The 13987-nt window shown below is 34.9% G+C and overlaps 1 protein-coding gene across 4 annotated transcripts in view; it reads left to right on the plus strand.

The window, feature by feature from the left end:
- Positions 1-13987, plus strand: part of ank1b (ankyrin 1, erythrocytic b) — an 88863-nt gene that overhangs the window by 27009 nt on the left and 47867 nt on the right. For all 4 annotated transcript variants that reach the window (XM_046867640.1, XM_046867641.1, XM_046867644.1 and 1 more), the window contains exons 2-8: positions 9425-9526; positions 10321-10419; positions 11253-11351; positions 11452-11550; positions 12327-12512; positions 12798-12896; positions 13297-13395. In XM_046867640.1, coding sequence (XP_046723596.1) covers positions 9425-9526; positions 10321-10419; positions 11253-11351; positions 11452-11550; positions 12327-12512; positions 12798-12896; positions 13297-13395 — 783 coding nt within the window. The remainder of the gene's footprint in view (positions 1-9424; positions 9527-10320; positions 10420-11252; positions 11352-11451; positions 11551-12326; positions 12513-12797; positions 12897-13296; positions 13396-13987) is intronic.

Raw genomic sequence — 13987 nt, forward strand, 5'->3', positions numbered from 1 at the left:
AAACTTTTTCTTTACAGCTTTATCTTTGACTGCTACAGCCCTGACACTTTAGATGTTTTCATTAGTGTTAAATAAATCTATCCTGACAAATCACTTATTAAAAATTCTCTCTCTCTCTATATATATATATATATATATATATATATATATATATATATATATATATATATATATATATATATATATATTTTTTTTTTTTTTTATCATAAAGCCCTATGGTACACCTGCCTGAGACTAAACATCTAAGTAAGAGACTGGACTGCTTCATTAGACATGTGTTTCCAGCATTTAACCTCAGAAAACAGACACTTGGGGGTATACTGTTAAATGCTAATGTTTTCAATAAGTTTATTATTAATATTAAATAACGTGAAACATTCCCCATACAAGTGTAAGAGCTGTTACTATAGAACTGAAAATGTTTGCAAAGTAGATGCAGGACTAATCTAAAATGCCCAAATGCACAGTACTAATATTATGGACTGTAACAGAGGATGGCATCAGCACATGATGATGAGGATGAAATGAAAACAGATGGGAGAGCTCAACATGTATTCAATGCATGAAAGCCAACTGCTTTAATATGATTTAGAAGAGATGCTGGTCCTGTGAAAGGGAAGAGAGAAGAGATTGTGGTGCTGTAACAAGGTGTCATAGAAATCTGGATAAATACAGTACAAGCCGATATGAAACCAGTGTGATTGTAATTACCATGTTTTTATTGTTAAGACACAGGAAATGCATTTAAATGAAGGCTTCTAAATAAAATAATATATAAACATTATAATTGCATAAATTCATAGATTATGCATTGGCTGTAATGTACTGTCTTCAGCTTCCTCTTGAAGGCCATAGCCTGAAATTAATCCCTTTGCTCTCAAACTCTCTGGTGGTGAAACTCTTCCTCTGCACTATTTTGTTTGTTTGTTTGTTTGTGTATTCTGACCATATGTTTCCTTGTTTGCATACTTTTTGTTCGGTTTTAATTTGACATCTACAGTTGCCTTTAAGTTTTACATCTTCATCAATTGTCATTATTTTGTGACCTGTAGTTGCATATAATGTATACTATATGCTAAGATACACATTAGATTCAAGAGAAAACAAAACAAAATACTCTTTCACTTTCTTATTCTCATGTAACATGTTGAGGTTTTGTAATTGCAGCTGGCAGAACTTTATTGAAGATTATCGTCAGGGGCAAATGAGATATTGTAGATAAATATCAGTGTGTGACTATATTACATTAGTTGTGTTTGTGTGTTGCATCTTGTACATTCTTGTCTTTGGAGTCTGTTGTGAGAGACCTGAGGCAGAGCACTGGATCTGAAAGCAAGATAAAGTGCACCTTATTTCTAATGGATTGCATATGCAGGGGCCTGACGCACATTATCAATATTTCAGAACTTCTTGTTTAAGTATGAGAAAGAAACTAATAAAAAACTAATGGAAGCTTGGGTCTACATGTTTCATAATGAGCATTAGTAAGTATATACAGTGAGGAAAATAAGTATTTGAACACCCTGCTATTTTGCAAGTTCTCCCACTTAGAAATCATGGAGGGGTCTGAAATTGTCATCCACTGTGAGAGACATAATCTAAAAAAAAAAATCTAGAAATCACAATATATGATTTTTAAACTATTTATTTGTATGATACAGCTGCAAATAAGTATTTGAACACCTGTCTATCAGCTAGAATTCTGACCCTCAAAGACCTGTTAGTCTGCCTTTAAAATGTCCACCTCCACTACATTTATTATCCTAAATTAGATGCACCTGTTTGAGGTCGTTAGCTGCATAAAGACACCTGTCCACCCCATACAATCAGTAAGAATCCAACTACTAACATGACCAAGACCAAAGAGCTGTCCAAAGACACTAGAGACAAAATTGTACAACCTCCTTCCCTCAGTTAGAGTATTGAAGATGGGTTTGAGGCTGGGTCTTCCAACATGACAATGACCCGAAGCACACAGCCAGGATAACCAAGGAGTGGCTCTGTAAGAAGCATATCAAGGTTCTGGCGTGGCCTAGCCAGTCTCCAGACTTAAACCCAATAGAGAATCTTTGGAGGGAGCTCAAACTCCGTGTTTTCTCTGCGACAGGCCAGAAACCTGACTGATCTAGAAAAGATCTGTGTGGAGGAGTGGGCCAAAATCCCTCCTGCAGTGTGTGCAAACATGGTGAAAAACTACAGGAAACGTTTGACCTCTGTAATTGCAAACAAAGGCTACTGTACCAAATATTAACATTGACTTTCTCAGGTGTTCAAATACTTATTTGCAGCTGTATCATACAAATAAATAGTTAAAAAACCATACATTGTGATTTCTGCATTTTTTTTTTTTAGATTATGTCTCTCCCAGTGGACATGCACCTACGATGACAATTTCAGACCCCTCCATGATTTCTAAGTGGGAGAACTTGCAAAATAGCAGGGTGTTCAAATGCTTATTTTTCTCACTGTATATATATATATATATATATATATATATATATATATATATATATATATATATATATATATATATATATATATAATTTCAATTACTCTAAATTGTAAAACATTACTTTAGATCACTACAAAGTTCTTAAAACTGACCCTCTTTATACTATGATGAAACATTTGTTATCTGATGTAATATTCTTCACACTTAGATCTAAACACCTTTGAGAAATTTTGTTAGACATGTTAGCTGTCTTTTCACCATCAATGTTAAATTACAATGCAAAATCTGTGAATATCTTGTGGAACAATGCTGTTCATCACTCCAGTACAGTTTCTGGGTTTGCATAATCTGTGCCAAGGCTCACTGAAGTTCTTCTGGTTTTAATTTTGTTTAATTTGTTGGCAAGATATATGGCTAATGTCTGAATATTGGGTGTGCAAAGTGTCTTTACTGGTCTGGTGTCATTGTGTGACTAATAATAATTCTGTATAAATTTGTATACATCTACATCATCATCATGCTATGTATAAAATTGTCTGACTTGCCTTTTCGTTTTTTTGTTCTCTAAGAAAGCCAGTTTCCATGAAATCCCTGAGCCAGCCAGGAAAAATTCACTCCACACAGAGAATGTAAAATCAATAAGAGTTGCTCTTGAGTGAGGAATGTTCAAATATTCATGGGCACCTTGAATGTCTGCAGGATTGTGTGCAAAACACTGCATGCATTTAAAAGTTATTGATGCTCATTTTACATTTTACAACATACAGTATCTACAACTTGTTCTTGGTTGCACCACAACAGTGTGTGAGAGCATGTCATTTTGTGTGGCCTCCAGATAAACACAGGTTTATAAATATAGTATTAAATTATATATTTTTTTTACCCATTGGAAACCACATATATATATATATATATATGTAGGAGGATGTAGGAAACCATTTACAGTATGCACACTTTGTTGAAGAGTGTTGAAAGATGGTATGACTCTGATTGTGCTAGACATGTTGGCAAAATTAAAGGATTAGTGGGGTAATCCATAGAAAATAATCTCCTTGGACACAAGCCAATGCCTGATCACCCCTGATGTTCAAAAGACCCAAAACCCTAATGGCCTCAGGAAACATTACTGGTTATGTGTCCGAGTGCATCCAAACATATTTTAACCTCTTTTTAAATGTGCATGTTTAAATTATTTTTTTAATTTTTTTAGAAACAAACTCTACAATGTAATTAATTCATTACATTTAATTTTATATTAAATGAATAAATGTGAAAGGTTTTGAATTTAATACATTTTACAAAATGAGTGCCAAGAAACAAAATGTCAAATATGTCAAATGCACAAAGTGTGTACATTTTATTTAAATGGTAAAAATGTTACCAACATTTTTATTACATTTATTAATAAATAGGTAGCTGATATGGGTGTGGCTGAAAATACAGACTTTATTACAACCCTAATTTTAATAAGTTGGGACTCTGGGTAGAATGTAAACAAAAACAGATTGCAATGATTACAAATCTCATACATCTCTATAATTTATTCACTTTAGAAACTAGAAAACATATCAAATATTTAAACAGGAAATTTATATTTTTTTAAAGGAAAAAATAAGGTAATTTTTAATTTGATGCTCCCAACACATTTAGAAAAAATTTGGAAAAGTTGCACTAAAAATAAACAGCTGGATTAGTTTCACACTAGTTAGATTCACTGGCAACAGGCCATTAAGATTATAGGGTATAAAAAGTGTATTAGGCAAGGCAAGGGAAGGCAAGGCAAGTTTATTTGAATAGCACATTTCATACACAGAGGTCATTATTGGATAGTCTCTCAGAATTAAAGATGAGCAGAGGTTCACCAATCTGCAAAAAACTGTGTCTACAATTTGTAAAGCGACTTCAGATAAACACCAGACACAAATGGGACAACATTCTCCTCCCAAAACTCCAGCAACTGGTCTTCTCAGATCCCAGATATATAAGGACTCAGCATACCAACCTATTTGGAATTAGGGCTATATTAACACAGACGGACCAAGTCTGCAAGACAGACCAAGTTCAACCCAATAATCAATCACAATCAAAACATGGCTTGGTATAACAGGCTTTAGAAAACACTGGATGATAGTTCACTGTGATTGTGTGTCTGAGAGTCCTTTGCTTAGTGATTGTGTGTCTGAGAGTCCTTTGCTTAGTGTGTGTGTGTGTGTGTGTGTGTGTGTGTGTGTGTGTGTGAGATTGAGTTTAGGTGAAAACAGTCAGTAAATTAATATTATTTTACACTTTGTCACTTAAATGTGACACTTAGCAAGTGGCTCAATTTGTCAACTTGTTACTTTTTTAGTAATTTATAGTAATGTTATCAACATTTAATGGTGTGGTATAAACAGCCTTTTGAAAGGGTTCTCTTACCAGCCCTCTTTTTTTAATTAGTTTAAATGAGGAATAAAGACACATTGGGCACAATAATTACATTCTAAAAAACACCAAAAATTTCAGCCATATTGTAATTACATTTGAAATAATTCATTATGTACAGCATGTAAGCTTTATTTCAGCTAAACGATCAATCTTTCCTGCTTGTGATGATCTACTTCTGTAACACGCTTGAATAAAGAAACCCTGTGCAGAGACAAATAAATCCCAAAAATTTGTTTTGATGATTACACAATAAACCTGAGTATTTAGTCTGAGAAATAGGTTTTAAATTTACAGCTGCAATTTTGCTGAAAATAAAAAATCAAATAATAATAATAATAATAATAATAATAATAATAATAATAATAATAATAATAATAATAATAATATATATATATATATATATATATATATATATATATATATATATATATATAGAGAGAGAGAGAGAGAGAGAGAGAGAGAGAGAGAGAGAGAGAGAGAGAGCAAGCGCGCTTTTATGGTTTTATTTATATTTTGAGAGTAGCATGATTACATACAGGTGATGTTATACCCTAGTTTTCTTACAGAATGGTTTAGCATGCTGTGTGTGTGTTGCGGAGGTGGTAGCTGATAGTGGGATAATCATAGATCTTGTATTTATAGTTTGGTGAACACTCTGACCTTCTCTGTCTCTCTATGCTACTGTTGCAGGCCTGTGGTTGCTCACCCTGAAAAAGCCATGCTTTAAATAAGTATACAGTGGTATGAGTATGTGTTTGTGTGTATGAGAGAGAGAGAGAGAGAGAGAGAGAGAGAGAGAGAGAGAGAGAGAGAAGAGAGCAAGAGAGAGAGAAAGAGAGAGACAGAGCGAGCGAGTGAGCGAGCTACTTTTTTCTGTAAAAGTGGGTCTCATTGTTAAACCCAGGAGGGTTCATTACTGAGATTCATCACATTCACTCTACTGGTGCTTAGCTGTGACGTCTCCACCACTATTTTTAGTGTGTGTTTAAGTGAATTCTTGTAGCGATGTATCTTTATTCACAGCTGGGCTGCTCATTGGTTAGATTAACAATGTCTTAATTACACAGGCAGAGTTATGACATAAGAGGTAATTCCTCTGTCATGGAAGTCAGTCTCCGTACCACAAATACAATTTAACTTCTTCTGGCTTGGCAGATCGAATAATTTATTACAAAAGATGATTGTTAGCTAAGATCATTTCTCCAACAGCGTCCTCGGTCCAGCTGTGTAAGTCTAGCACATTTATAATACATATCTGATAAACATAGATAATAAACAATGTTCAGCTGCTCTGAGAAAAAAAAATTGTTCCTCAATTAAGTCTAAAACCAGTTAGCAGTTAGCAGATATATAGAAACAAATCTGGATAATTTATCTTGTTAGAGACTGCTTTTTTTAGAGAGGAGATTTTGTGTTTGTGTTACCAGTGAAACACTTGGTGGTGTACTACAATAGGACATAATTCAATGACTGGGTGGAAGACATACGTCAAAATTCATATCTGTAATAATCACACACAGTATGTTCTATTTCCTAATGTGTTTTTGTAAATTACAAATCATACCTCTCTCTCTCTCTCTCTCTCTCTCTCTCTCTCTCTCTCTCTCTCTCTCTCTCTCTTTCACACACACACACTCACACACACACACACACACACACACACGCACTTTACCTCTTTTTGTGTTTCTTAGAGCTGACCGAGCTGATTCCTCATAATAGCATGGATCATTTAGCATATATTAATAGACATATACAGATAGACGCCTAGTCAGAGAAACTGGTGTCGCATAACCCCACCCCAGAGTGAGTTTCATTCTCACTTGAATCATCTTGAGAAATCTAAACTTGGGCTGCATCAGCATATCTACAGTTTCAGCAAACATCCAAATGGGTGTGGATCTGCATACCATGTGTGCCTACTAATGCTTAATGTTTACACTCCATACACATTTATAGAGGCAGTACATGTGTGTGAGTTGGAATAAAGCTAGACAACAATTATAATGCTTATTAACTATATTTACAGTTAAATGAAATTTTAGCAAGAATGCAAATGCTAGTTTATTATCGAAACTTGAGTCCAATGTTTCTTATTTTCAAAGGGTACTAGATGCTATATTGACTGCACTTTATCCTATAAGGTTCTATGTTAAACAGGCTTTATTAAACCAACCGTTTTATGTCCCTTATGTAGCTCCTTATGTAGCAAAATGTTAGGTCATATTCCATATGCACTACGGACCCTCTAGAAAAAAAGGACCATACAGTTTACATCCCGCAGGCTTCGATGATTCATGCCAGAGCTCTATAAGCTACATTTCCAGGGCCATATCTTTTCTTAGCTTTTGCTTACTGGGACTTTGTTGACCATGGTTATATAGATTTACATAGCTCTATATGCCAGAGTTAATACACAATGAGTTGAAATAAAGCCAGTTGGTTGTTTTTGTGACTTGTGCTAGCATTGTATCTATGATTATGGGGAAAATGGTCACAATCATTGTGGTCATGAATTCTGACTTGTAGCCTGAGACACAAAGCTTTCTTTTGAACTTACTTTCATTTTTAGTTGAAAGTACTTACTTACGTTTTTAGTTGTTTATATCTGGCCTGATATTTCAGTTTCTTTATTGTAAAGTCTTGTGTATAAAGTATTGTGTATTCTCGTTCTGACACATGCTTGTTGTTTGTGTGTTGAGTATTGATTATTATGTGTGAAGTATTTACAATTTGTTTTGACAAATACTGTGAATATTGAGTTTACTCACTTGTTACAAATGTTTTTACAATGATAGTTGTGGTCAACAAAAAGCCAGTGTTTAACTGTCTGCCTGTCTGTCTGATTTGTTAGTGTGTGGTTGTTTGTATTAGTTTCAGTGTGTGGTTTACTTCTCCTGCATACTTGATGTGTTATATTAGAGTTTTTCTCAGTGATTTGTATCAGGCTGGCTGCCTCAGTGCTGTACTTAGCTTTTTTTTTTCATTTTCTTATTTTCCATCTCCATCTGTGTAGCTCATAGATGAAACTGGGCCTGTTGGGTTTAAAATTTGTTGCTTGTGCCTTCAAGGATAAATCAGAATTTAGTATAATAATGATGACAAACAAACAAAGATTGTTTGGTTTATTTTGGTAGCAACTATGGTGCCTGTTTGTGTTGTTTGTGGGCTCAGTGGGTTTTTCTGATGCTTCAAATGGCTATGCATTGTTCTTTGCTCTGTTCCTGCAGCCTCCATGTATTATATCATATTACATAAGGTTAAATTATATATTTTATATTCAAGTTGTACCACTTAATTTTAAATATGAATGTTTAAAATCTTAACACCTCATTAAAACATAATTTGGGATAAATTTTGGGATTAGTTCTTACAACACTTTTGCTAGGCTAGTAAAAATCAGTTTGAAAATAAACTTTAAGACTCAGATTTGAAGATCTTAACAGAGAGAATTTGTCTTGAAAAGCAGAGGTGTTGTCTAAGCATACCGGCCAAATTCATTCATTTATTGAGTCAAACCTCCCCCAGGCTTGATATGAGCTAACTCTGCCCTCCCTCTGCTCATTGATTTCTTGCCCTGTTCTGACTCCAATAATTCAGTCTCATGAGAAAATTAGATGGAGCTGCTCTCCATAAGTACTTTAATATGGAATAAATGAATAATGAGAAACATATCATTCAGAAGCTGAGAAATGAATCAAAGCTATTGTGTAAGAGAGAACTGAAAAACAACCCTAAGTGGCAGACCAGCTATGCATAACAATTATATATGACTAGGAAAAGAGAAGCCATGAAAAAGCTTTATGTCTGAGAGAGAGAGAGAGAGAGAGAGAGAGAGAGAGAGAGAGAGAGAGAGAGAGAGAGAGAGAGAGAAAGAGAGAGATGGTGGTGGTGGTCAGGGGAAAGAAAATTCTCCATAACTGACATGAGAAGGAAGCAAAAAAAAATAGGGAAAAAATGGGTTAAAAATGGGAAAATGGGCTAGAATTATATTCTGTTGTGTTTTTTGTAGTTTTCAAGAAGGTAAGAGAAATGACACCAGCAGCTTTACATACAGAGATACTGATTTTATCATGCTGCTGAACTATTATTTTATTATTGAAGTATTATTGAAGTGAACAACACAAAAGGTCAGGGCAGACAGTAAAGATATGAAACTGTGCAAGATCAGTCAGAACATTTAGAACAGAGTGTAATTTTGTGTTTATGCATAAATGCAGCAATCAGTGGTGGGCTGCTAATCATAAAATCTCATTTATGAATATATATATATATATATATATATATATATATATATATATATATATATATATATATATATATATATATATATATATATATATATACAATTTGGTTATCTTGCTTTGATTTCATTTACCAGAAGAATAGCCAGAGAAACCTAACTAGGACCAGCGATAATCAGGAAAGGAAATGTACTTTAGAATGTGTATTTTGGTCAAAATCGAATCATTTAGTTTATATACTCTGGTGCGTTAGCTACAATGCATTTTTTCCTTTGCCAGATATTTAATCTGTATTTCTCTCAAACAGGCGGACACTTCGACCAGCTTTCTGCGTGCGGCACGCTCAGGTAATCTGGACAAGGCTCTGGATCACATAAAAAATGGGATAAACATCAATATAGCCAATCAGGTAGGAACAGGAGTCACAATGTCATGCATGTTTATAGCTGCATTTCTGTTGATTCATAGAATGAAATGTCAATTTGGTTGTGAGAATATTGAAAACTGTAACAATATTGTAGTTTCTATAACATTAATCTTGAATTGTTCAGCTGGCACAGTACAAATTGAGCAATACAAATGAATGAACTCTAACATTTAGAATAACCCTGTTTGTGTGAGAATGTGTCCCTATTTGTGAATTCATGTTTATATAAGTGCAGCTGTGTTTACCATTTTATTGGTGTGCTGTAATGAGAAAATGGCTGTAATTAATGACGATATAAGCACGTCTGCTTCCCTCCTGAATAATTGCCCATGCTTTGGTACCCAAAAAGTTACAGTTGACAGTCACATGAGTGTGTGTGTGACTATAGCCTGATCCCATACATGACAGCTGTTGTATGGACCAAATCTAGGCTATGTGGCATTGCAATTTAAGAAGCTTCAAGTATTTTTTAGCAAATAGACCTCCCATACGATCAGCATCACACACACACACACACACACACACACACACACACACACACACACACACACACACACACACACACACACACAAACCTTTAAGAGCAAATTGTCACTACTTAACTTCAATTAACTCAGTTCTTTTCTCAGCCAGATACACTTTTCTACTCACTGCTTAATGAAAACCCCTTACTTCCACAGCATGATATTTTTTTACTCAAATATGAGCACTGTGGCTCTGGTAAGAGTACATCATGCTGAACAGATCAGAACCTGTTTGCTTTTGTTTGTTGGCAGAATGGACTTAACGGGTTGCACTTGGCTTCAAAAGAAGGTCATGTTAAGATGGTGCTGGAGCTGCTGCACAATGGGATTGACCTAGAAGGCACTACAAAGGTATTTTGTACTATACAGTAGGCAATGAGTCAAATAATATACTGTATCGTGGGCTAAATATAGCATTGATTCCTTTCTACTTTAGATTATTTTATTTATAGTAACAGTTGTAATTGTAGTTGTTACAGTAAGTCTTGAAGAATATGCAGAATTACATCTACAGTAAACCCACTAATAATAAGCAAAATAGTGTATGAATGAGATGCCTATGGTGTCCATAAAACCCTAACAAATGGGCAAACTACTATAACAGGTGTTATCTCATGTCTACCACAAAAACGTACATGCTGTTTAAAAAAAAAATTCCAACCGATGTTTAACCTACTGCAGCTGGTGTAATGGCTCTTCTACCGGAAAACCCGAACAAATAAGCAAACAAGTGTAACACTTCTACAAAGGACACCAACCATTTTAGCAAAGTTACAAATTTTTTTTTTTTACCAATGATTAAACTGTTCTAAATATTAAAATAGAACATTTACACCAAAACTGGTAAAATTTCTATCTTATATCAATTAGAGTAGTGCACAAAACCTGACACACACACACACACACACACACACACTCACACATACACATACACACACACACACACTCACACACACACACACACACACACACACACACACACACACACACACACACACACACACAAAATAAAATAAAATAAAATACTGATAAATAGGCAACTGCTGTGGATTCTAAAGTGGCATGCAAACCATAAATATGAACTGCTCAATCAGAACTGGGAAATTATGGTAATTAAAATGTTTATGGATATAGTTTGATGATGTGTGTTTGCATGGATACACGATCCTTCCTCTTGTTTACAGAAAGGAAATACTGCACTACATATTGCTGCACTGGCTGGTCAAGAGAAGGTTGTTGCCGAGCTAGTGCACTATGGTGCCAATGTCAATGCCCAGTCTCAGGTCAGTTTATGAAAGTCAGACTTATTTAATCGTGCCTCTGGGCTGGTCTCAATATATGAGGTGCTGATGCTTGCTTTATTTTTTAATGTCTATCTTTCAGAAAGGTTTCAGTCCCTTATACATGGCAGCACAGGAGAACCACTTAGAGGTAGTGAAGTTCCTTTTGGAGAATGGAGCCAATCAGAGCCTCCCTACTGAAGTGAGAGAAAACACAATATGCACTTGCCACCTACTGTTTTTTTTTATTTTTTTTATTAATCTTAAGACCAGTGTAAGACCCGGACTGAATTTGATGCTAGATTTGGTGACTCTTTAGAATTCTTTAACTAATTTGAGTAAAAAATTGTATAAACATCTAGCAAACCTTTGTGCAGGGTTTAGAAAATAATGCGTTCTTCAACCTACATGATAGCTGCTGGTTATACAAATTATGAGAGCAGGTTTGCTTGATCCACCACCAGTGTTTAAATCCTGACGGAGTGATTGTTGCTACCAAATAACGCTTACCATTATTCCCAGTGATTAATAACAGGCCACCAGATTGCTGCTGTTCCCAACAATCAAATCTCATTATTACTTCACATGATAAATCACCGTTTACTATTGTTCTAATTTATCAATCACAGATTCCAGTGACTAATCACTAATTACCAATTATTGCAATGACAGATGATCACTCTTGTTCCCAACAATCAATTAGTGATCACTGTTAGTTCTAACAATCACTGATCATCATTGTTTCCAATGAGCAATCACTGATCACCTGTGCACTTTTTTCAATTATTAATTAAAATTACAAGTAATAAAATTGAGAGATTTTTCTATTTCAGATTAGTATATGATGTTGGTGATTCTAGCTGTTTTAAATCATACATTACCTTCTTTCCCCTGAAATAATTTAGAGGTACAGTAGGTTGTCTGAAGACCTCCTATGCATGCCTGTTGTAATGTATGTTCTTTTCTGTGGTATCTCAGGATGGCTTCACACCACTGGCTGTGGCTTTGCAGCAAGGTCATGAGAACGTAGTGGCTCTTCTCATTAACTATGGAACGAAGGGTAAAGTGCGCCTGCCCGCTCTTCACATCGCCGCTCGCAATGATGACACGCGCACTGCAGCTGTGCTGCTACAGAATGACCCCAATCCAGACGTTCTTAGCAAGGTATCATTAGTCTGTTTGTGTATCCATTTGCAGGTGTTTGACAGTTTAGGAGCTTGGCATTAAAAAGACGTGACCATGGACAAGATCCTCTTTTCAGGTGTACTTTGATTACAGCTGCTGATGCATGGATTTAGGAAACAGTATAATTTGATATCCAGCCCGATCCTGATCTCATTAGGTTTTATATTATAGTTTTATATTTATGTATTTATTTATTTAAGTATTTATGCCATCTTTGTTTCTCAGTATCTGCCTATCTCCTTTCCCTCACCCTCTTCCCTGTAGACTGGGTTCACTCCACTCCACATCGCAGCACATTATGAGAATCTTAGTGTTGCACAGCTGTTGTTAAACAGGGGAGCCAATGTGAACTTCACGCCAAAGGTTGGTGCTCTTTTCCATCTCATTTATTGTTCACATCACTGTCGAATTGCATTCCCCATTGTGAGAAATCTTCCCATGACAGCACAGCAAACATTAACAGTTAATATAACCTTTTCGTTTTATATATAATATACAGCCATTTTACTGTCGCAAGATGACTCTTCAGAATTTAGTTAATAACTGTGTTGTATCTGCAATGATGATTAAACATTTATGAAAGACATATCTCAGGTTAATCATCTTATGTTAAACATAAAAGTTCTCTTATTTTTGCATATGAAACTGTTTGGTATCAGAAAAATGCCTGTAATCTATTAAGAAACCCTGTTATTGGATAAAACTAAATTTAAGTCATGACTAAATGAACCTTTCTTTGTCCTTTTTTAATGGCTGATCTCAGAATGGCATTACTCCCTTGCATATTGCTGCCCGAAGGGGAAACGTGATTATGGTACGACTACTCTTGGACAGAGGAGCACAGATAGATGCCAGGACAAAGGTAGAATATCTGTTTGCTTGTTTTTGTTAATACCTCCAACAATGGCAGTCTTGCGGATGGTTCATTTATCAGATACAGTATGAAATTTCTGCAAACTAGACTGCTGGGTTATTTATGTCTTGCTTACAGAGGATGACCTATTTATGTCCTCCTGGGAGTAAATCAGGTATTTCGTATGTACAGTTCAAGTTGGGATTCAAATGCAAAGTGGTGTGTAGGGATGATTGATTAAAGTTACATTTTCCTTTTCCTTGAAATGTTCCGAAACTGTACTGTCAAAGGGTTTACACAAAACTATTTTAAGGAAACTGGTGCAGTGGAACTGTAAACTGCAGCATAAAGCATAAATAAATAAATAAATAAATAAATAAATAAATAAATATTTATATGTGCAATTTTGTGTGTGTGTGTGTGTGTGTGTGTGTGTGTGTGTATATATATATATATATATATATATATATATATATATATATATAGAGAGAGAGAGAGAGAGAGAGAGAGAGAGAGATAGATAGATAGATAGATAGATAGATAGATAGATAGATAGATAGATAGATAGATAGATAGATATACATCAGTCTTTTTCTTTATT

This window comes from Silurus meridionalis, chromosome 15 (genome assembly GCF_014805685.1).
Source record: "Silurus meridionalis isolate SWU-2019-XX chromosome 15, ASM1480568v1, whole genome shotgun sequence".
Taxonomy (NCBI): Eukaryota; Metazoa; Chordata; class Actinopteri; order Siluriformes; family Siluridae; genus Silurus; species Silurus meridionalis.